The sequence below is a fragment of the Candoia aspera genome, chromosome 3, assembly GCF_035149785.1.
Source record: "Candoia aspera isolate rCanAsp1 chromosome 3, rCanAsp1.hap2, whole genome shotgun sequence".
In the NCBI taxonomy this organism is placed as follows: Eukaryota; Metazoa; Chordata; class Lepidosauria; order Squamata; family Boidae; genus Candoia; species Candoia aspera.
The window spans coordinates 155,610,547-155,637,012 of NC_086155.1; the positions used below are offsets into that span (position 1 = coordinate 155,610,547).

The window sequence follows — 26,466 nt, forward strand, 5'->3', positions numbered from 1 at the left end:
AAAAAAAAAACAAGTCTGCAGAAAAATCACAATGACGGTTATAGGAATGTATGGCTCAATTAATGTAAGTTCCATAATATATGATAACAGATTACTCCTACTGCCTTATGTTATATTCTCCACTGGGATTGAAAACAGAAGCATTTCAGCTGGTACTAAGGTGGCCATGTATCAAGCATTTCAGAGGATAATCTTCTAATTGACCTCTCTTTTATCTGAAGTAATGTCAGGTTCAAAAAGGTATAAAGGTAGGGAGTGATTACTGTCTGGTGGAGGTACATTGTATAAATGAAACAAGAGTTGAATTTTCATGTTCTTTGTTCACTCAGATGGCCTGTGGATATCAATAGGACCCACATGGAAGATCTGATAACATTAAGTGGTAAAGATACATAAAAATTCAAAAAATCCAAAAGGGATTAAATGCTTCTTCATAGAACAATAGAGATATAAATTAGAATGTGTACATTTTATGCAACTTTATAATGCTGCTGTTGTGTCTTCATTTTGTGATGTATTTCCTATTTTCTGGAGAAGTATAAAAAACAACAGTACCTGGAGCTGGAGACAAATTACTTTAATTCTGTTTGTTTTCACAGTGTGTGTGAGTAGCAAGCAGACCTTCACTGTGTGCAGTATAGTAAAGAATGGAGCTAAAAGTACATTGGTACACTATTTGCCATGCAGCAACTGCATTTTGTGCCTGAATATGCATATGTTAATAACCCACCACCACCACATCCTCTGTAAATGTTTTCTCATCCCTCAAGATAATCCAAATAAGTAGAAGTCTACCTGCAGAAATCACTGCTTACACATATTTTAAAGAACTGGGCTAAATATATACAGGTGCTTTCATATTTGAGGCAACATATGTTTTCTTTCTAAAGTAGGTACCCTACATGGCCCTTGAAATAACCTCCTTGTATCTGACTCAAAAGTAACTTATGAGAACTGACCTTCGAAAACTCTATGGCAGAATTCAATAGATAAAGGTTACTTGAAAGTAACCACAGCGAATTACAAGCTGTATTTTTGAAAAAAGAATCTGTGTCAATAGTCAATTAAGATCAGGGAACAAGATCGACCTACACTGCAGGGGAGCATCAGGAGAGAAAATGGGCACAAATTCATACAATGCATACAATTACACATATGCATACACCTGATTTCATTTTGCTTTTAAATAGTACACTTTCTCAGTCAGGCTGTATGTTTTGCCTAGAATATTTGTGCCAGAATGTTTCTTTATTGATTTATTGATTATTTATAAAATGTTTTATCCATTTTTTTCATAATTAAAAATAATCACAAAGTAGGGAACAATTTAAAAGTGGCATCCACGTACATGAAAGTGTTTGAAAGAGTATACCCATCATCTCTTGATACTGGTAATGAAACATCACTTCGTCTTTTATTAAATGGTGGCAAACTACTGTTTCATTTTCTGAAACATTTCTGGTCAGAAAACTTTTTAACGTGAGATGGATTTTAATAGAGAAAATGCATTAATCCTCACAATTTGGCTTGCAAGCAAGTTATTTATAACACACTTTAATATTCAGTGCTATTGTCTACTATTGTTTCATGACCAGGTGCAGGATATTCAAACAGAGCCAACATGCTTACTTAAAAAGTCCTTCATGGCTGTAAAATTAACTACTGGCATAATTTCAAGGTTATTTTTTTCTTCAATAGCACTGTGAGCATAACATTTCTCACAGAAATATTTCAGTCCTTTGCAACTATCTTCCTCCCAGTACAAAGAGTAAGTCCCTGCCCTTTATAGATTATGAACTCCTTAAACAGCAATCCTAAACTCATTTACTTAGACTGCAGCCCAATGATGGAAAACAATCAAAGCACCAACAATAAAAAATTTAAATGGTATTTTAATAGGCAGAACACTGCCCAGCTCTATAACAACACTGGGCAGCTTACCACAATAAAAAGTCTGAAGACAACAACCAAAGAGAAGAATGGTATACATCCAGAAGAGAAAGAGAACATCCAGCCTAAGATACCTAGTCCCATAACAGGCCTCGCACCCATCCTTCACCAAGGCTGGGGGAAGAACTGTCCTAACAGCCAGGAACCACGCTGAGACAAGGAACAGGTCTCTAGTGTTTTATTACTGCTACATAACAGAAAATCCTAACAAACTGAAGAAGCGTGGGGAAAACCCAGACATATAAACCCCAAAGGCTAAGGCGGGCCCGATCTGTGTCTCTTTGAATGGATACCTAATTCCTCAGTACTACGCATGCGCTTTACAGCCTGGATGGGAGCCCCCTGCTCGCCATCCTTACTCATGACAAGAACCATGTTTTAAAGAACATTTAAGTGAGGCCAAGGTAGGGAGCCACATGGATCTCTGGGGCTTTTCTAGAGGGCAGGCGCTGCAACAGGAAAGGCCCACTGGGTCCCATTAAGTGAAATTGTTTAATTGATGGGACCTGGAGCATGCCAACTCTGTGTGATCATATAGGATAGGCAGAAACTACCAGAGACAGGCACTTCCTCAGATAGGGCTTTCTAGGTAGTAGTCAGCACCTTGAATTGCACCCAGAATCTAACTGGCAACCAGTGCAGCTTAAGAAGCAGAAAAGTTACATAGGCATACCATGACATGTACATTACTGCCCATGCTGCTGCATCCTGGACCAACTGAATGATGAATGATCTTCAAGGGCAGCCCTATGTGGAGTACATTACAACAGTACATACGTGAAGTGACCAAAGTGGGTCATTCAGCCCAAGAGCAACTGGCACACGGGATTAACACCTCAAAACATCTTAAGTAACCCAAAAGACCCAGTAGTCCAAGAAGGAAAAACAGGAGTTATCTACAACATACAGTGTAAGTGTCATGAGTAAGGATGGCGAGCAGGGGGCTCCCTTCCAGACTGTTAAGCGCATGCGTAGCACTGAGGAATTGGTGAGCCATTCCAAGAGGCACAGATTGGGACCGCCTTAACCTGCGGGGTTTATATGACTGGGTTTTCCCACGTTTGTTCAGTTTGTTAGAATTACTGTTATGTATTAGCAATAAAACATTAGAGACCAGTTCCCTGTCTCAGAGTGTTTCCTGGGAGTCAGGACAGTAAGGACTGTAACAGCCACTATGTAGGACAGACAGGCAGAAGACAAGCAGAGCGCATCCATGAACACCAACTAGCAGTCAGAAGACATGATGAAAATTCTTTAATCTCACAACACATGGACAGGCTCAGCCATACTTTCAAGTGTGAGCATCCTAGACCAAGCCAAATCCAAATACGCTAGGGAATTCCTGGAAGCTTGGCACTCAGACAAGTCAGCCATCAACAGACACATAGAGGTAAACAACATTTACAGACCATTCAAAAGAGAGAATAGAAAAGCCAAAAGACCAGTACACCTCCTCGCCAGCAATCAACAGCCAGATATGCAAAAATCAACACTAGGATTAACACCAGATTTTATTGTAAACCAGCCAGAGTCCCCCTTTCTTGGGGGAGATGGGCGGTAATAGAAGTTTGAAAAATAAATAAATTAACTAACTAACTAACTAAACAGGACAATACACTATAATCAAGGAACTATTAACTCAGTCAATCATCCAAGCAGCACAACAGCCCATTCAAGGAACTCTCAAGGAGAGAACAACATCTCCACCAACACAAGCTAGACAAAGCACGGTATATAAACAGAGAGCAAGGCCCACTCCCTTTTCGCACTGAAGACATTGCCTAGTCTAGCAATGAAATGTCTGCAAGAAAACAACAAGGCTCAGAGAGCACTAAGGACTCCACAGTTCAACCCTGAGCTACAAATATTCTCTTTGATTGGTACACGGGAGTAATCTGTGCAAAGGCTTTCCTGGCCCCAGCTGCAAATGCAGGAAAATTTGCAGATTGCATACCAGTCTCAAATAGGGCAGTGCTACCCTATCTATGACTAAGGACAGAATAGCTCTAGAACTGAGTGATAAAAATACCCACAGCTAGGATTGAGCCTGAATCTGTTCCTCCCATCAAGAAACTCACAAACCCCAGATACTGGGACAAAACTTTGACAGCATTGCTTGGTTGGCCTGGGGTTGAAACATACAATTGGGTATCACTAGCAAACTGATGTTACTTGACTCCAGATCTATGAATGACTCACCCAGAAGCCTCAGCCAGATGTTAAACAGGAGGGCAAGAGCATCAAGCCCTGTAGCACGCCATACAGGGCTTTGTACTCAGTCTGGAACCATTGCTTTGCTTTGCATTAATCATGCAGCATTTTTTCCCCCCATCAAACTAGTAAGCCTGCTTACAACAGCATTCTCTTGCAACCCCCCACCCAACCCCGGATTCACAATCTACACCTTGAGAAATGCTGCTACATTTTATCTATCAATAGCATATCTTGGATATCTTTAGTACATTCATAGACATGTGTGAGAGGAAAGTGAGTGGATACTAATCTTTCCTTGTATTGACACATTAGTATCTGGGGCTCTGCTGTTAAGTTAAAATAACTTGTGCTTTAGAAAAGAACCCAGCATAACTGTCCATTCACAGAAGCTGAATTGATAACTTCTGCTTTATAGAAAGAACAAGTTTCAGCAAAAAAAAAAAAAAAAAAAGCAAATGCTACTTCTATTGAAAAATTGAAAAACAAAAAATAAAGGTTGTTAGATCAGAAATGCTAGCTATTAATTTAAACCAGTATTAAAAACTGCACTGAACTGTTGCAGTCTTTTTTTTCACTATTTTGCTACTTTTGGATGCCTTGTAAATCATCTCATTTCTTATCACCTAAGATGATGGTTCAGCAAAGACCACTGAAATCTGGACATTTCATAGTACTGGATCTTTAGCTTTCATTTAGGTTCCTGATGTGGGAAAAGACAACAAGCAAGGTCAGGCTTAGATTTCAAATCAAAGATTTGAGGTTGGTGAAAAAGTTCCAGCAATAATCTTGTAGCTTAGGTTTTCTACTGTAGAACATATTAGAATTAGCATGAACGAAGAAACTACTTGGTGTTCAGTTTGCTCAGCTTTTGCTCTACAACTTGCACTGATTAACCTAATATAAGGTATTATTTTTTCAAAAACAGAATGAAAAGATTACCTTGCTTATTGTCACAGCTACTTGTTAGAATTCTCTACTTGCAGCTGAAGGGTTACTGAAGAAAGCTAACTGTTAAAGGACTTTGGCTTTCCCCCATGAGATTCATCAAATTCAAAATCCAAATTGCCTTCCAAAGTTCTTCAAGTCTGAAGCTATCATCAAACCACATATATACATTTAGATACAGTATATATGTAGGTATAACATAAATTAATATTTTTAAATTGCTTTTGCTTTTGTTTTGGCTCTGCTCTATTATTTTTATTGTTGATATATTTTAAGTTATGTTCTTTGATTTGCAAAAATAATATAATTGGACAGTTCTGTGTTTAAAAAATAGGAAAACATTTAATAAAATGCTAAGGAGAACCAAATTGCCAATTTGCTTGGAATAAAAATTTTCATCCTGATATAGCTTAGATGAATGAATAATTTTGCAAAGAGCTAAGATGAATTCTACCACATATCAAAATGTTTGGCAGAATTATGAATAAAGCGGTCATCTATATCTATCAGATTTGAATTTGCTTTTGTATTGAACTGCCTTTTATCCTAAATTAAAGTAAGATATTTATCCATAGTTTTTAAAAAATATATCATTGTGATAAAACCCACAGAAGTCAGGCATACATGATATAGGCTGCATAATGTTTTTAAAAGGACATCTCAGTTAAGTGTGCCCACCTTCAATCTGTTTGTCTAATTTTTAAATATAAACACACACACACACACACACATATTCATACAATGCAATATTGGATATAAAAGATGTAACAATGTGTGTGTGGTACAAATGGGAGACTGGGTGGTAGAAGATTTGCCATTTATTTCTAGGCAAAATTACCCTAACCTATGGTACAAAGCATCTGGTAGTTTAAGCTGGTTTGGTGAGCAAGCACCCAAAGAAATTGAAGGAAGGAAGCCACTGTAAAAAAATGTGAAGTGCAAGACTGAATTACAAAGTAGAGCTGCTAGTGCAAGGCCTGAAAATCAGTAAGAACTTGAAAAGTAAAAGATCAAGAATCCCAACAGCAAAGGAATCTCAGAAGCTGCAAAATGAAAGTTTCATGAGTTTTCATTTGTGCTTTTGTATATGCTGAAATACCAATCATAAATAATCATGCATGGAATATTAGACAGGTTGTTGGTCCGAGTTCACCTCAAATATTGTGTCCATTTGGGGGGTACCAAACTTTAAGAGAGAACCCGTTGAGTGTAGTGGTTAAGGCATCAGACTAGAAACTGAGAGACCATGAGTTCTAGTCCCACCTTAGGCACAAAGCCACTGGGTGACCTTGGGCCAGTCACTCTCTCTCAGCCCTAGGAAGGAGGCAATGGCAAACCACTTCCGAAATCTTGCCAAGAAAACTGCAGAGACTTGTCCAGGCAGCCTCCAAGAATTGGACACTACTGAATGGATTAAAAAAAAACTTTTAAGAAGAGCTAAGATAAGTAGTAAGGGTAATCAGGAGACCAGAAACTAGGTTTATAACAAAAAATTGATATATTCATCCTTGAGAAGAGACAACTGGAAGGATGTATGATTCCTCTTTTCAAATTCACTATTGTTCCAGAATTCAAGACATAGAAAAATGGTCTTAACTGACAGGAAGGCATATTCTGATTGAACAGTATGATGACCTTCCTAACAGTAAGAACGTTTGATAGAGAAGTCAGCTATTATAGGCGATGGTGAAGTTTCCTTCTTTTGGAGATGTTCAGAGGCAGATATCTATTAGGGATATTATACTTTAGATTACTACAGTGGGTAGTACATTTGATATTTTACTTTATTTTATTTTTAGTTATTTTAAAGTTTTGTATACCAGTACACACTTAAAAACACCAAAGATGTTAAATAAATACCCATTACCTAAAGTGCCCTTTCCAATTTTACAATTCTGAGATGGTCCACCAAATATGCTAGCAAACAAAGTACAAAGTACAAAATGCATTAGAAGTCTGTAAATTTGCCTATTTTAAACTTAAATTTATGAATCAATTTCATTTTTAAACTCTCCAAAGATATGTTGCTTGGACAAAAGGAAAACTGAATTTATTCCCAGCTATTTCTTAATTACCCTAGTCAAGTTCTGCTTCTTATTTCTTGGCCCAAATGATGAATTTAATGCACGAATGACTGTAATATAATCAAAGTATCTCTCTAAAGTTCCAGATTTGTACAGTACAACTATCCCATCTGTGTAATATATATAGATCTGATTGTAAATTCCATCACAGTTTGGAAATTTTATATCTTTTGTGTGAAAATTCAGTTTCATTTTCTTATTTAACAAAATACTAGTTTAAAATAAATTGCATATTAAATTGACAAGCCCACATGTCTTGGCCTAAAATCAAACCTTACTTATTAGATTTAGTTTTGAGTATTCAGAACCACTAGGTATTATAAACTTCCATAAAATGATCAATGAAGTCCAGGTCACAATTTTGTAAAATGACCTCCAGAGAAAGGGAAATAAACGAGGACAGTGGTAATTTTCTTTACATACTTTATGAATGAAGGCATGTGATATGCAGTATATGAAAATTGACTGATATTCTGATACCTTAGGTTTATATGGTTTATATGGTGATTAATTTATTGGAATCTGAACTGTTCACTTATCTGACTTGCATCCTATAACAGGTGTGTGCAATATGCAGCCCACAACCCGTGTTGCCCCCAACACAATTTTTTCAGCCCCTGGAGCTCCCAAATTCAGTGACAAACTGCCAGCCTTCAGCAAAATGGGCCAAAAGTTTGGATAGCATTCCTTCCAGAGATGTCACCATATCACTAGCATTTTCCCTATAATATTAAGAGCTAAAATAAAATAAAAAAAAATAATACAGGTTCTTGCTCATTCATGACCTATGATCTATTGTGGGAAAAACAGAGTCAAGAGAGACTCATGCAATTCAGGTTGCTTTAATTCCTAATGGAATTAAACAATGCTAATTGTATGCTAGACTTTACTGAAACAAAATAAAGGAAGCAGAACTTCAGTGGCAAGGGAGTTTGGTATCAATATAACTGATGTGTGTTTAGAAAGATTATGTATTTTGACAACTTGACAAAAACAACATCTATACACACAATGTATAATTTGAGACCGGAATGGATTGAGAGTGCCGTCTGAACATATCTGAGGCTTATCAAACCATGTTCTCACCTAGAAACAACGTCTGTTCTTCATCTAGTTCAGAATTTTAGATGCCTCCCCTGCTTTCCTTTTCCAATAGATTTTCTGAGCATGAAATAATGCATTTTATAAAGTAACTTAAATGAGAATATACTGTATAAAATTATAGCATTATTGTCTGGCAGTTTACTATAAATGTCAAAAGGCAGTTGGCTGACCATAAGTACTGCAGATAACTCAGTGCAAACAACAGGTGTTCAGTACAAAAAGGATATGAAGAATGACAAAAGCAAACACTAAATCCTATGCAATTCATAGGCACTCTTTGTTAACGGTGGGATCAGTACAAAAGTCTGTAAAGGTAAAATGATTCCAAGAAGCATCTGGCAAACATTTCATTGGCACTGATACAAATTTGGTCAGGAATGCTGGGGCCTGCTCAAAACAAGTCAAAATTGTTAACAACGGTTCGAAGAATACTGGGGGAAGAGCTGTTATTAGTGCAGAGAAACTCTAGATTGCAGGTACAATCTCCGAAGTAGACTACCCTTCCTGGAAATTTCATTCAACTATAAACCTGTCAAAAATGCTGTTTTTCATGAGGCATGCTAATTTATTAACAGAACAGAGAGCACAGAGAGTAATTATGGGATGTGATTTATTTACTGCTTATATTAGCTAAGTTCTCACTCTGTGCTAAACCATAAGGTGGTTCATTTGCTTTTAGAGGAGCATGTTGTGTGAACTCGGTTACTGTAGTTTATTCCATCATTGCTCATGAACTCCATAATTATGTCTGCTAGGAAATGTCTTATTTGAAAGACAATATTTAATGTGGATTTATGCAAACCATACAATTGTTCCCAGATAAGTTTGCAATTTAGCTTCCACCATGGTAAACCAAAACGAGTGGCAAAGTCACACTACTATCATGAAAGCAAGGCCATTCTCTCTGTGAGTTGGTCAACAATATCCAGGCTAAATGAAAAGTAGAAATCATGTACAGTTGGTTTTGCCCATAATCCAGGCCAGCCTTTCTCAACATTTTGACCCTGAAGGAATCCCTGAAATATTTTTCAGGCCTCAGGGAACCCCTGCAAATTCAGGCTCAAATATAGGCCACAAGTTACAAAAAATTAGATTCATTTCATGTGTAGGCCAGTATATATGCATTAACAGTGTTCTTAAACTAAAAATAAAGAATGACACTTACCTCTTTAATGTGAAGTTGCCCGAATTTGAAATATTTTTAAAAATAAATTGTGAAATAAATTGTGAAAACCCCTAGTGACTTCTCATGGAATCCTAGGATTCCACAGAACCCTGGTTGAGAAGACTGGTCCAGACATTCTTGCAGAGAAGGAGAGCAACCCAGATATATTTTCTTTCTCATATTGAATTTTCAGTTAAGATATTAATAAACACTGGTACTAGGAAGAGTGTGGCTAACACCCACTACTGCATGGCATTATTCATGATTCATATGATTCTGTAGTCTATACAGCAATTGTGATTTGGAGGCCTGATCTGCTTATTCAGATGGAAAGACTTATGTACAAATGCAGAACAGAATACTATGCATACAATACAATTATCTTCATCTGACTTGATGACTGTCATGGGTTTTTTAGGGGAAACGAATGAAGACTATGTCTAACGCCATAAGGGAAAAAAAAATATTTATTGATTGATTTAGATTTAGATTTAGATTTAGATCCTGTCTTTATTTTAAGAGTTGAGGTGGCATACATAGCACTGTCTCTTCTAGTCTTACCCACACCAACCCAGTGAAATAGGCTGGGCTAAGAAAAGTTGGTCCAAAATCACCTGGTAAGCTTCATTACTGAGGGTGGACTTAAATCTGGGCCTCCTAAGTCCTAGTCCAGTACCTCAATCACTACACCACACTGGCATCTACAAACTCTAACTATTACACTGCTCTTCCACAATTATGGTCAGCAGTAGATGTAATACACCAGATGGAACCAACCATCTATGTATATGTACAAGGGATCTGCTATTACCTTAATATTAAATGCATTTATGCCAATGCATAATAAGGGTGCACTTATGTTCCTTGAAAAAGTAGGCATTTACACCTACTTTACACCTACTTTGACAGATTGATGTTGAGGATAGAGTGTTGTAAATAAATGCTCTTTATATTAATATCAACCAAGCTGACAAAAACATTTCAGATCTTAACCACCTTTCCCACATATGCTTATCTTTTAGGTATCTAGGGAGACTGTTAATAATTCTTGAGTGATGGCTGTCAAACAAAAATTCTGAAAAGTCATGGGCTGTGAAATTATGACGAATTTGAGCAGTGGCAGACTGAAATCTGACGCATGCAAGCCAAGCTCATTCCAATGTATTTCTGAATTTCTGCTTAGTCTGGCATGGCTTAGTACAAGTTCTCTTGTCTGATTTTTTTCCCCCTTCTCCTTTGTTACATACCCTCCCAGGGTTATAAGTTGCAAAAAGGTAATGGCAGCTGAACAGGTCTCAGAACTGTCTCTCTGCTCGGAAGGTTTATGAGTATATTCAGAATTTGCATTACAAACAAGAACTTTAGGAATTATAGCTTAAAAATGGTTTTTGTTTTATTTTGATTTGATTTCATTCATTATACCATACTACCACACTGACCTGGCAACTTAGGAAAAGGGCAATATTCAATGAAACAGCAGACAAAAAAGTTAGCAGTAATGGAAGAGCAGCCAAGGTGGATTTTTGAATTTATCAAACAGGCACATCCTGAGACTTAATTCCAGGAAGTCTCCTATATGCTCAGAAACATCTACCACATTTTAAATTTATTTCCCTTTGTCTGTACAACTTGGAACTTTTCTCAAAATCAGAGAAAAAGATAGCATACACATACTCAATAAAGGCAGAGGGTTATGTGTGACTTTACACACATACACACACATCCAACCATCCCTCCCTCCCTCCCTCCCTCCCTCCATCCAAGCACTGCATAAAATCAGACAACATCCTGCAGCACATACTGTATCTCCATTAAAGAAAATTGCCAGCAGAGCCATCTGCAGATGACTCAAGCAAGCTAGTCAAATCACACGCTTAAGCATGTGATATTCAATGCATGTTTAATCTCAGCAAAACTACTTACAATCAAACATATGCAAACTGATCATCAAAGGACTATATCTAGCAGAAGGGTAGATTTCTTTCTTTGGCTTCAGGTTTTGTTTGTTTGTTTGAGTTGTATTATTAGTTGTCTACTATTTATTCCATTATTAGTTGTCTTCTATTTATTTCAGTTTATTACATATAAACTGTAGCAAACATGAAAAAAGTAAGTGAATACTTCAAAAATTGGTGATGCCAAGAATACTGCTGACAGCCACCCCACACATTTGTTACCGCATTTTCAGCACAAGTGCTGGAATGAACATCTGCAGTGTAAAATTCAGCCCATTAGTTCCTGCAGCTTGTTAGCATATTTTAATACTGTGTTCACAGCTTTCTATTTCCATCAAGGTGTTACTAAGTGTCAGACTCTGTATTCACAAACTTTACTAATACTATCCTGTGTCCTTCTATTCTGTATTTGACAAGATGGAATGGGAAGGGTGAATCAAAAAGAATACCTCCAACTGATATTAAGAGGATCTTCAAACATAACATACATGAGGGGAAAAGGACAGAAAGTTCAAATGTTTCATTCTTCTGATTCTACAAGTCTCTCTCATGTCCAAAATAAATAGTGAGATGATCAAGTTTTCAAAATTAGCTTTAATGGAGATAAAACAAAATTAGCTTTAATGGAGATAAAACAAAAACACTATTTTCAACAGTAGATGTATCTTAGAAGTGCAGAAACATGTACAAATTAACTTCTTCAGAGGAACTGGTGAAAGTATTTATTTTCTGACAAATGGTATCTGTCTCTTTAACGATGTCAAGCTCAGGCAACAAGCTGGTCAGTCAATTCCTGTCGCAATCAACGGATCAACATTCAGTTGATACGTGAAAAAAAAGCGGACCCTGTGCCATGTGGGAAAAACACTACGAAGAAGGTAACATTCCACAACATCAAGTGAATATACTATCAGTGTTCCTTATTTCCAGTTATCAAACCAGTCGTTTCATTCATTCTCTTTCCTACTTTCTAAAGTAAGCAAAAGTCATGTGTCACATTCTGTGCATAGCAAATAGAAAAAAGCAGGAGCGTAGAGAAGCAGTTACGGTGGCTCTGTCAACACTAGGATGAATTTAAAGGAGGAGGAACTATCTTCTAGTGAAGACCCCATAAACTTAAAAAAGCAAAAATAGTAACGCTAGCACTACCAAAATCAGGCATACCCACCACATATTAATATGCCCTGAGTTCTGATTCATATAGAAGCCAAGATATGTACAGGTGTGCACACAAAGGCTTCAGACATTCACACTGAATGCTAAGGTACCTGCTGGTGGTTGTCAACATTGGAGGTGATACTGTGAGGGGCAGGGATTATTTGGAGTGCCCAGGTAGTGATTTTTGTAACTCCTGAATAGAACTGGAATTTGCATGCCTTGAAATTATTCACCAGCCATTGTATTCCACTGATTAATTAATTGATTTGAATGAAGAATTCCACAGTTGATAAGGGGCTTTCAAAAATACAAGAGAAGGTAATATTATGTGATGAATTAACTTTTACTCATAACTAATTATACAAGATATTCCTAAATATGAGGCTGTTCTTAACATAGGGTATGAGATGGGGCTGTCATTAACACAAGATCCTAATATTATTCCCATATAAAATTGAGCTGGAACTGCTTGTTGTTGTTATTTACCCAAAAGATCAGCCCTACCATTAGGCAGACTGAGGTGGACACTTCACAGGGCTGATACCCAGGGTATGGAAGTAGTGGCAAACTGTAGATGGCTGAGATGTGTGTATGACAAACCCTGGCCTGAAGTTCCTAAGCTAGCCTGTTCCCTTCAGGTTTACTGGACAACACTGGTCCATTGTCAGCATTGAAATAAATTAAATAAATAATAAACATAATATGAATGTTATTTATTAAATTTCTCCACCACCCATCTCGTGCAATGACTATTAGATTGTTATATTTATATTTATAATATAAATTTAAAAATATTTATAATAATATTTATATAAAAATAATATATAAATATTATTATATTTATAAATATAAATACTGTATAAGTAGCCTCATGTGGCGCAGAGTGGTAGGTGGCAGTATTGCAACCAAAACTCTCCCCATGACCTGAGTTCGATCCCAGTGGAAGCTGGATTCCCGGGTAGCCGGCTCAGGTCGACTCAGCCTTCCATCCTTCCGAGGTCGGTAAAATGAGTACCCAGCTTGCTGGGTAAGGTGACAACTGGGGAAGGCAATGGCAAACCACCCCACTATAGTCTGCCAAGAAAACGTCACAAAAGCGGCATCCCCCCAAAGGGTCAGACATGACTTGGTGCTTGCACAGGGGACCTTTCACCTTCAACATATTTAAACTTATATTTATATTTGGGGGGAGGGTCAACTAATGTTACTAAGGTGGCAAACATACTTGATACTCCTGCCTTTTATTTTCCCCACAGCAACAACCCTGAGAGGTGGGTTGGGCTGAGAATGGCTGGCCGAAAGTCACCCAGCTGGCTTTCATGCCTAAGGGAGGCCTAGAACTCATAGTCTCCTGGTTTCTAGGCCAGCACCTTGACTACTACACCAAAATGGCTCATACGGAATCTATTCAAATTAAAGGAATGGAATTAGAGAGAACAACAAAATGTCTTGGGTTGCCCTATTTATGCACAGTTAGATTGTGTACAACAAACTTAAAATAGGATCTCAGCAGCCAATTCAGTATATGTGATTTAGGAAAACAAGTACAAAGTGACAATTAGATGATTATGGAGCATAAAGGCAGTGTTTCTCAATCTTGGCAATTTTAAGATAATTAAAATTCCCTTGCTGGCTAGGAAATTCTGGGAGTTGAAGTCTACACATCTTAAAGTTGCTAAGGTTGAGAAACACTGGTTTAAGGAATAATAATTCCAGGTCCTACTTAAACATCATTTTACTGTATATACTGTATACTTTATACACTTTACTTTCTTGCTCTAATATATGGAAAGAAAATAAAAAGATACAAAAAAGAAATTTAAAGAAGGACAAAACAGAAAAAACTATAATATCTATATATTAATTTAAGCCCAATATGACTCTATTTTAGAAACATACAGACATCTTTCATTATACAATATATCCAGTTTGAATAGTTCTTGGAAGACCTATTGCCTTGGAAGACAGGGCAATACACATATCTTTATCCCACCAGGAATTAAAGTGGCTCATTAATGATAAATAATATTACTTAATGTTTTCTATGGCAGAGATCAACAGAAATTAGGGGAACAGAATGAAGAAGAATGAATTATATTTGCTTATCTTATATTTCAATTCTGTGTAGAACTGAAAGAAAGAACAAAGGAAAATCTGAAACAAAATTGTTTGATAAGTTATGCATAGTACACCAACTTTGCTGGCTTTCCTGTTTCTGCATGTCCCACTTTCAAAATGTCATTTAAAAAAAGATGCTTAACAAAAGAACACATTATGTTCTATCATCTGCTATGTGATTTTTAAAAAATGTTTCCTTGAGTGGTCCTTGGGAAAAGGAACTATCCTATTTGAGTTCTAGGCCTATAAACTAAAAAGGATACAGATAAATTTTTGTGGGAGCAGGAAGGGAGGTAATGAATGAATACTCTCCCCACGATTTCTGAATAAGTGCTAAATTTTCAAGGTTTTCCAAGTCTTCTCTTGCAACTGTTTAAACGCTGATGTTAGTTCTGATTCAGAGGGCCAACCAAGCCCCAAGCGGATTACCAGATGATTGCCCTCCACTTGCTTAGCTGGTCTACGTTAAAAAGCTTACAATACATTGCCCTCTGCTACACTTAAAACTGGTTATCTCGGTCTCCCCACTGCAAATCATATGCTGTACCAACATCCTATAGATCCTTGCCGCATTTATAGAAATATTCAGTCTTTGAAGAAAGCAGTACATAGAGTTCACTGTAAGTCTAAAAGGCTTTTTGAGAGTCATTATTGATAATACAGTAAGTATTATCTCCTGGCCTGATGTCACTGAGTTAGTAAAAAGATGCACCATGGATTTTGAATGTAGAATCCACACTTTTATATATTATTTTGTGCAATTATTTGTACAACCTTAAAAATCCTAGAGTATATAGAGTTATATATGTAGAATAAAAAACAGACTGTTAACTATCTGTTCTTTTCTTTAAAAAATAAGAGAAGTAGGCTGCCTGAGTCTTATTCTTCCTCAAAATGGGATCCTATTAACATTTCACAGTTTCTGAATGGCAGGGTTTCCCATTTAGCTGGAATTACAAGTTTGGGTGGTTGAGTAAAAAGGCCTTGCAACAGGTCTGGGAATGAAAGGAGCAGTAACTTGTTCTTTTCTGCACTTCAGCCCTACACAAATTACAATGCCATACATCCGTGCTAATGAATAGAGTATTTTAGTTTCAAGAGAAAAATGCAGGCAACTTTCAGTGTTCATTTCTTGAGTACAAGGGAAGACACACTCCCATGATGACTTTAAGAACAAAAGGGAAGAAGAACCAAGGTCAGTGGCTCCAGTATCGATTGCATCATGGATAATGAAGAAGGGGGCGCTGGAGAAGAATTGTCAACAAAGTGCAATACACACACACAGAGCACACACTTTTGTCTCTGCTCTTCATCAATTCAATTGTCTCTTCTTCCATTTATTAATAGACAACCTCAAACAGGAAGTTCAGACAGGTGCGCAATATGCACATTATTTTTAATGTCCAACTCTACATAAAGCTATTTTAACTAATATGGTGTTAGTGAATCCTTCGAATGACTGAAAAAGATGCAGTATGGTGTTGTGTTATGGTGCTGAACTGGCAGTAGGGAACCCAGGTTCAGACCCATTCTCAGCCATGGAAGTTCACTGGGTGACTTCGAGCCAATCACTTACTCTCAGCCCAGCTTATCTCACTGGACTGTTGTTGTGGGGGAAAATGAGGGGAGGGAATACTATGTGTACTGCCTTGAGCTCCTGAACAAGAGCAGGCTATAACAAACAAATAATTGAAAGATGTTACAAATATGTTTCCCCAGCGGATATGCATATCTGCTTCACATTCTGATATTTTGTATCTCTTTTCTCCTAACTTTGCTTATTTAACTCTCTTCTCTATTCTAGTGTTGCCACTGTCCTGGACCCATATCCTGCAGTCCTATCTTTTTAGTCTGATTCTGTCAAATCTCTTCGACATACTTCTTCAAGGAATCTAGGTCAACTCCCAGAGGTCCTCTCATGACACAAACTTACTGCTTAAACCCCTGACAAAGGATAAACTGAGGAACATACTTTTCATCAGAATTTATTTATTTATTTTCTATCCCACCTTTATTATTTTTATAAATAACTCAAGGTGGCAAACATACCTAATACTCTTTCCTCCTCCTATTTTCCCCACAACAACAACCCTGTGAGGTGAGCTGGGCTGAGAGAGAGTGACTGGCCCAAGGTCACCCAGCCGGCTTTCATGCCTAAGATGGGACTAGAACTCTCAGTCTCCTGGTTTCTAATCTGGTGCCTTAACCACTAGACCAAACTGGCTCTTTTTTCAGGATCTTTATATATTAAAACATGCTAGACTTACTTTCATCTACTTTTTGAATGAAAAATGAACAAACAATGCCTTTCAACAACATTATTATGTTAAGAATAAAAATGCTTCTCATTTTCTAGCAGGAATTCCAAAATGAAGCTTTCCTCCATTACTGTTACACACAAACACACACACACACACACAGACGAACGGGGATAATTTGAATTTCTGTTCATCACACTTCTAGTAAGGACAAAGAAGTACTAGAATAGCTCAACACTATTAATCTGTGTCATGATCCAGGCCACATCAGTATGCAGAACCTGCCAAGAATCTATATAGGAAACTTTGCTTATATCTTCCCACTACTGAAGGATTAGCAGATGAAACACCTATTTTGTTAATATAGTATTAGATAAGGCTTAATTTTATTTTTCTTTGTTCAGCCTGCTTTATACAGAAGCATGTACAAAACATCAGAATCCTGTTTTGGCTTCTACCTAGCAGCCTCCATGCAACTCAGCAGTAACTACAGAAATCTAATTGCACAGGTAAATGAACAACAGTTATTAAGCCTTCTACTTTATTCTACCTCTAATGATACAAATTCTCTGGTATATTTTTTTCTAAGTATACATTTCCTGCTCCAGTCATCAGTCAGATTAGAAACATAATTTATAATATACTAAAAATACAACAAATTGTCTTCATAATAAAATAATAAAATTAATCTGGACAATCTGGAACTAATGTAGCCATTAGCTGAGATTAAAACAAAATAAAACCAAAAAAGGCATTTGTATCAAGTGACAGATATAATATGCAAACTGTCAACCTGTAACCCACTGGCTAAATTCTGACAAAATGCTGCTTGCCCTTTAGTACCAGGCCTAAATTGTCAGAGCTAACTGTACATACACACAAGCACACACACAGACTGGATGTTTCAACTCACAGCCAAACTAAATCAGCTGAGAGAGTTATGTGATTGGATTGTCCGTACTAACTGATTGGACAAAGAGTGGCCCAGAGGGAATTAATCCTCATTCCCTATGCCACTTTTTTCAGCTAAACTCTTATCCCTCTCCTAGCTACTACACTATTTGCCTTTTGGGGTGATGCGGGGAGAACAGACATGTCTGAGATATTTGTGTTTTGCTTTTTTCTTGTTTGGACGTAGACAGTAAGGATGCTCAAAACAACCAGCAAAATCTATCCAGCATTTTATTATGATTTCTCAGACACATTTATCATAATATGATACCTGTTAGCTAAACAATTAGCAAATGCAGATGACCTGGAATGAATACCAGGAATAGTAACTATACCACCGTCTCCTAAGAAGAAAATAATTCAGTAAAGTATTCCTCAGTTATCATATCACATGCAGGTTAAAAAGGTAACTAAAAAGTGCTGTGCACACATTTTGTAGTCATATCAGGTCAATTTCCTGCCCTCCATTACTCCACCTACAATTATTCTGAATGCTTCAGAAACATATCAGTTGAAATCAAGATTTATAACTGCCCATAATTCTGCCCTATTCCTTCTCCCTAACATTTACTCATAGATAAGTTTGAGCGGAAATCAGTTTTGACCTGTTATCAGTAACTGAGGGCCATTTCTCAGGCCTGTTGAAGCATAATCTGCATTGATTGTTGTCTGATTAGAGGAGAATGCAGTTTGGCTTCCCCCCCATTACTTAAACCAGCATCTCACTGTTCGTCCTTAGAGACCACAGCTTCACTCAGGCAGAGAGTGTCTAGACAGTATTCATGATCCATCTGTCTGGCACAGCCAGGCTGATGGCAAACTCTATTAGAACTGGATTTTTTTTTCACTCTCTCTCTCTCTCCTCCCCCAATATCTTTTTTCCTCTGTGAAGCAGTAATCTGACACTGAAAATTACTATCATTGTTGCAGTTCTTAAAACGGCAGTGTCAGACTTTCATTAACATCTATACCAGACGGCTACATATTTAAATAAATGGAAGAGTTACCCAGATGCGGGTCAGCCCTTCGTACAGCACAGAAGGAAGGAAGGAGAGAAGGAGGGAAGGGTGGGCTGAGGTTAGCAATCTATCTGATGTAGGCAAACAGTACTCTTCAAAATCTCTCTGTGTGAGCTACATGCAGATAATCTCTCATGTATTGTAAACGTGTTCTAAATCCATTGAAATGTGTTATAAGGATATTTACCTGGAGCATTAAAAGTTGCTTAACCCACCAAATTTGTGAACAAACATACACACACTTCAGCAAAACCCTATTAATTCTGCATATGATATTTTGAAAAGGATTCACAAAATTTTGGGGGTGTATATCGTACAGTTTTCAAATATATCACACAAAATGGTAATAACAACACAATTGTTTTATAATTACTTTTTAACATTTAAGTACTTGAACAGAACCATAATTTTATAATCTGAGATTTTTCATTCCTAACTACATCCTGGCTGTATTTCTAAATCTTGAAATACGAGCAAGAAATCATGTTACAATTATAGACCTCATATTTGTAAAATCCATCATCTCTCCTGGAGCAATATCATGAAACACAGGCTGCATGAAAGTATTTTTGGCATAGCAGCACCAATGTTTTCTGCAAGAATAATATTAACGATATATCGGTTTTTGTAGGTTAATAAATATAACAAATCCCTGGACCAGATTTTTTTTTCTCTTTCTCCAATTTGTTTAGCAAGTTAATAAGTAAATGTTTGTATTTACACTTTCAAACTTGGTAATCCTTACAAAAAAAATATCTGGTTATCTACCACCTATTTATTTATTTGTCTGTCTACTTAACTACAATCTACCTATACACTTACCAATTTATCCTTGGTCGAAATAAGTAACTTCCTATTCGAGTCTCATAAAATGTCAATATTTTATTTTAAGCTATTTCAATTGGATGTAGAATATATAGTACCTCAGGGATTATTTGAGTATGAAGACATATAACACACAATATGGTCAAATTTTATTGACATATGAGCAAAAGTCTTATTCATCAAAGCATTTCTTCTGTAAATCAGCAAGGAACTGATGATGTCCTTGTACTCCAAGCACACAAATTAACTCTGTACAGTGAACAAGGCCAATGCAACAAAGGTGCAAAGATTTCTTGCAGAATTATCAAGCTGCAATTATCTTGGGCTGCAAGAGCATGGAAGAGGAAAGATGCAATCTCCGTAAATGTTTTGAAGTCACTATTCTGTGAGTCAATCATTTCTTCATACAGCTATTCCTCTGTGTTATCTGTATTCTCCTTAGAGTCTGCATACCCTGACCTAAAATAGAAAGTAAATGTATATTCCCCTACAGTGGGCAATTATGAAAAGAAGCTATAAAACTATATTGACATATTTGTTTTCCTTGTATTCCAGTTGCAAAGAATATTGACTATATCTCTTTACCCCTAATTTTCTATGATATTAATGATAGATCGTGGCAATTATGTTTGAAATGCCAAGTTTTACAACAATTAAAGCATATTGCACCAAATCTGGTAAGAATTATATGATGACAAATCCTTACCACTTCTGTCATCAGTATATTTGGTTGTTAACTATTCCTCACAAAGGATATATCTAATGCAAGAATACAGAATGCTATAATTAAAGTAACTGTAACAATGTATTAATTAATTGTGCTGCTGAATGTGCAGTATTTAGCTTCCCTAGTAATTTAAAACTGCTGGCCAAGTTGTTCTATCACTGCACCTGGCCCAATGCTATCAACATGTGGAACGCTTAAAAACATCTGGAATCTATTAATGCACAAAATCTAGCATCCTCCTCTATCTGGCTCCAAGCCAAGAAAGCTTGCATGAAAAGAAGCTGAAAATCCACAATGTGCTCTTTGGTGAGAAAGGAGGTGCAGCAGAAGAACGCCCTGCTCAACAGCTGATCAGCAAGATAGACCTTTTCCAAAAGAGCTTTATAAGTATGGTCCCAAAGGAAGGTTGGGAAATGGAAACACACGCAGCACTCGATTGTATGCATATGACTGCACTTAGCAAGGGATACGGATGGGAAATAAGTCTTCATCTATGAATGTACAGCCACTTGGGGCATTATGCTATTGTGTAAAACTGTAAAAATAGCTCCTACCCAAAAATTAATGTACAAAGTAAAAGAATATTAATATACATTGTATTTAGAGGCAAGTGAAATCACTTCAAATTTAAAAGGTATTCTGCAAAATCTGATAGTCAAATCTTTAAATGTTTTAGACACATCTACAGTTTCAGTTATAAGACAACTGCAACTGTTTGTTAAAAGGATCCCAGTATTTAAAGTCTGGTGAAAAAGGTGAAAGGTCCCCTGTGCAAGCTCTGAGTCACGTCTGACCCTTTGGGGGGATGCTGCTTTCGTGATGTTTTCTTGGCAGACTATAGCGGGGTGGTTTGCCATTCATTGTCTTCCCCAGTCGTCACCTTCCCCAGCAAGCTGGGTACTTTTTATTTAAAGTCTAGAGTCAAAAAATTTAGGGACCATAGAGATAGAGAAAGCACATCAGTGAACATTTCCAGTCAGGTGCCATACTAAGGTCAAATCCAATGGCAGACTTCTTTATTTAAGCTCAGGTTTGCAGCAAGCAAATACAAATGGGGACAGGTTCAACCACTTCTCAGTAATGGAATATAAACTGGAAATTATCTCAGCTAGCAGATGAACACAGTGCAAGACCATGGACAGAAAACTCCTTTGCTAATATTGGCATCCAGGCAATTACCCAAACTTGCCTTTTCCATTTTTAAAAAACTCAATCACATCTTATACTGTACACTTCTGAAACCTGCATGCATTATGTCCATGTATTCAAAGTTTCTTCTCCAAGGAAACCACATACTTTCTAAGTTATCACTTAGCCTATTAGGTATAATTGGTCTCTCATCTCTAGTAAATTATAGAGACTCATGATTCCTCACTAATTTCATCACACTAAAGCTGAACACTTAATTTTCAACAAAAGGCAAGATTTGTACATCACAAAATGTAGAAACAAATACTGATTGTTAATATGATGGCCATGACACCAGAGCTTCTTGTTTTGTTTTATTTATTTATTTATTTATTTATTTATTTATCCCACCTTTATTATTTTTATAAATAACTCAGGGTGGCGAACATACCGAATACTCCTTCCTCCTCCTATTTTCCCCACAACAACAACCCTGTGAGGTAAGTTGGGCTGAGAGAGAGGGACTGGCCCAAGGTCACCCAAGGGGCTCCAATTAATTCATTTTTAAACATATCTTATACACTCATGTATAAGCCCATCAGTGGATAAGCCAACCCTTTAAATTTTAACCAAAATACAGTGAAAAATACGCCACCCGCAGATCAGCCACCCTTGAAATTTTCATATGCTTCAATTTTCACAATTGGTTTATCCGCAGGTGGCACATTTTTCATGGTATGCTGGTTAAAAATTCAAAGGTTGGCTTATCCATGGGTGGGCTTATACACAAGTATATACAGGATATGCGGGTACTTTAAAAAAGTACTGTATTGCTGTATATACTTGCAAATAAGCCCATCTGCAGATAAGCCAAACCCAATTTGGGGGGTATATTTTGGCACCTAAAATTCTTGGCTCATCTGGGAGTATATATGGTATGTCATTCTGAACAACCTTTCCAAAATCCTTGAACAAAAACACAGGATTTTTCTTCAACTCAGCTACTGAACTCAACAGGGTTATATTCTGTCCTGCTAGTAAAGATTATATTGTCTCTTATATGTTTGCATGAGTTATTAAATGACTTATAAAATATTTACCTCAATTATTTAAAACAGAGTTAAAAAGAAAAAGAAAATCACTATCTTAAATAATCTTTCTGAATAACATGAAGGAAATCCTTACTTTAATACTATCAGAAAGGCCATATTGTCATGGAATATATACAGTATTAGAATCTATATTTCTCTGCATTTAAAACCTGATGTGAAAATATGGTTTGGAATTATATCAAAATAATTTTTAACTCTCACTTTGAATTGCACTGAAAGACTATTAAAATATACATCATGTTTTAGATATAAACACTTAGTGTCCTATAAACACTTAGATTTTCAGCAAAAATAAAACTGGACAAAACACAAAACACCCTAAGTGTCTTTCGAAGTCTGAAACAGACGTCTTTGTTTTAAAAGGTCAAAATCTACACATATCTCACGGCAGACAATATAAAGACCAGACTAATTTTACTCAATCCCTCTGGCAATGGCTGCTAATACTTAGCAGTGTGCCACACGGATACTCCCAGTCAACCTAGATAATCCTGCATCCTCTGTCACTGACAAACTGTTGGCATCTTCTGGTTTTCCCAGACATGTACACATTAGCATACTCTATAGAGTTGTATCAATAATCCTGAGAAATTAGTGTTGTAAACAGTGAAATTCACAGTCCCTCCATTTTTGCTGATAATTTCTTGTACTGATAAAGCATAGAAATAGAGAAGAAAGAAAATGACAAATAACAACTATGACTATATTTTTTATTCTATGTTGTGGTGATAGTTACATACAGTGACAGGTTTCTACTTCACCAGCAATAACAAAATATAACAAAATTCACAGCAAATTGTATAACCAGCATATTGGCAAGTACTCACAGCTGAAGATGCTTGGAGGTGGATGTTCAGTTACAAGTAAGCAGTTCTCTTCATCACTATTATCCCCACAATCATTCTGTTCATTACAAAGCAGTGAGGCATGATACAAGCACTTGCCACTGGTGCAGGTGAATTTGCACTCTGAAAAAGTACACGATAAAAGGAAAGCACATATGAATACAATCTATTTTCTATTTCATTGTATATCAGATCTATAAACTGTAATACAACATATTCAGTATACATATAAGTTATGACAGTGAAGGACTTTCCTATTCATTTGATCCTTGGACATATACTACTGTTCAATATAATTTAATAATAATTTAAATGGCAGAATGAATGTCAACATAGCCATATCTACCACAAACAACTTAGACATTTACAGTCAACAATGGCCTGATATCCATATATGAGTACCAGTTATTTTCCAGGCTTGTTGGCTGGTCTCTCCCAATGCATTCAAGTGGTTGTTTAAACCTCTTTGTCACATTTATTAGTATTTGTTTTGTATTTATTGTCAACCACTACAAGATACATTGATGCAGCTAGCTCAAAGCCGAGAGGACGGCTAGCGGCCGACGGTGCTGGTGGTGAACGGCGAATCCGATGTTCTAAGGATCAACACACCATTGGAACCTGGAATGTAAGATCTATGAGCCAGGGCAAATTGGATGTGGTTATTGGTGAGATGTCAAGATTAAAGATAGACATTTTGGGCGTCAGTGAACTGAAATGAACTGGAATGGGCCACTTCACATCAAATGACCACCAGATCTACTACTGTGGACAAGAGGACAACAGAGGAAATGGAGTAGCCTTCATAATTAATAGTACACTGGCTAAAACAGTGCTCGGATACAATCCAAAAAACAATAGAATGATCTCAATTCGAATTCAGGGCAAGCCATCTAACATCACAGTGATCCAAATATACGCCCCAGCCACAGATGCTGAAGACGCTGAGGTAGAGCAGTTCTATGAGGATCTGCAGCACCTACTGGACAACACGCCTAAAAGAGATGTTATTTTCATCACGGGAGACTGGAATGCTAAGGTGGGCAGTCAAATGACACCTGGAATTACAGGTAAGCATGGCCTGGGAGAACAAAACGAAGCAGGACATAGGCTGATAGAATTTTGCCAAGACAACTCACTCTGCATAACAAACACTCTCTTCCAACAACCTAAGAGACGGCTTTATACATGGACTTCACCAGATGGACAACACCGAAATCAGATTGACTACATCCTTTGCAGCCAAAGGTGGCGCACATCTGTACAGTCGGTAAAAACAAGGCCTGGAGCTGACTGTAGTTCAGATCACGAACTTCTTCTTGCACAATTTAGGATCAGACTAAAGAGATTGAGGAAGACCCACAGATCAGCTAGATATGGGCTCACTAATATTCCTAAGGAATATGCAGTGGAGGTGAAGAATCGATTTAAGGGACTGGACTTAGTAGATAGGGTCCCGGAAGAACTCTGGACAGAAGTTGGCAGCATTGTTCAGGAGGCGGCAACAAAATACATCCCAAAGAAAGAGAAAATCAAGAAGGCAAAATGGCTGTCTGCTGAGACCCTCGAAGTAGCCCAAGAAAGAAGGAAAGCAAAAGGCAACAGTGATAGGGGGAGATATGCCCAATTAAATGCAAAATTCCAGAGGTTAGTCAGAAGAGACAAGGAATTATTTTTAAACAAGCAATGCATGGAAGTGGAAGAAGACAATAGAATAGGAAGGACAAGAGACCTCTTCCAGAAAATTAGAAACACCGGAGGTAAATTCCAGGCAAAAATGGGTATGATCAAAAACAAAGATGGCAAGGACCTAACAGAAGAAGAAGAGATCAAGAAAAGGTGGCAAGAATATACGGAAGACCTGTATAGGAAGGATGACAATATCAGGGATAGCTTTGACGTTGTGGTCAGTGAGCTAGAGCCTGACATCCTGAAGAGTGAGATTGAATGGGCCTTAAGAAGCATTGCTAACAACAAGGCAGCAGGAGACGACGGCATCCCAGCTGAACTGCTCAAAATCTTGCAAGATGATGCTGTCAAGGTAACGCATGCTATATGCCAGCAAATTTGGAAAACACAAGAACGGCCATCAGATTGGAAAAAATCAACTTATATCCCCATACCAAAAAAGGGAAACACTAAAGAATGTTCAAACTATCGAACAGTGGCACTCATTTCACATGCCAGTAAGGTAATGCTCAAGATCCGGCAAGGCAGACTTCAGCAATTCATGGAGCGAGAATTGCCAGTTGTACAAGCTGGGTTTAGAAAAGGCAGAGGAACTAGGGACCAAATTGCCAATATCCTCTGGATAATGGAAAAAGCCAGGGAGTTTCAGAAAAAGATCTATTTCTGTTTTATTGACTATTCTAAAGCCTTTGACTGTGTGGACCATAACAAATTGTGGCAAGTTCTTAGTGGTATAGGGATACCAAGTCATCTTGTCTGCCTCCTGAAGAATCTGTATAACGACCAAGTAGCAACAGTAAGAACAGACCACGGAACAATGGACTGGTTTAAGATTGGGAAAGGAGGGCTGTATACTCTCACCCTACCTATTCAACTTGTACGTAGAACACATCATGCGACAAGCTGGGCTTGACGAATCCAAGGCTGGAATTAAAATCGCTGGAAGAAACATTAACAATCTCAGATATGCAGATGATACCACTTTGATGGCTGAAAGCGAAGAGGAACTGAGGAGCCTTAAGATGAATGTGAAAGAAGAAAGTACAAAAGCTGGCTTGCAGCTGAACCTCAAAAAAACCAAGATTATGGCAACCAGCTTGATTGATAACTGGCAAATAGAGGGAGAAAATGTAGAAGCAGTGAAAGACTTTGTATTTCTAGGTGCGAAGATTACTGCAGGTGCTGACTGCAGTCAGGAAATCAGAAGATGCTTAATCCT

The 26,466-nt window shown here is 37.3% G+C and overlaps 1 protein-coding gene across 1 annotated transcript in view; it reads right to left on the minus strand.

The window, feature by feature from the left end:
- The window catches only part of LDLRAD4 (low density lipoprotein receptor class A domain containing 4), a 289,221-nt gene that overhangs the window by 131,861 nt on the left and 130,894 nt on the right, over positions 1-26,466 (minus strand). The window contains exon 3 of the mRNA XM_063299069.1: positions 23,541-23,681. Coding sequence (XP_063155139.1) covers positions 23,541-23,681 — 141 coding nt within the window. The remainder of the gene's footprint in view (positions 1-23,540; positions 23,682-26,466) is intronic.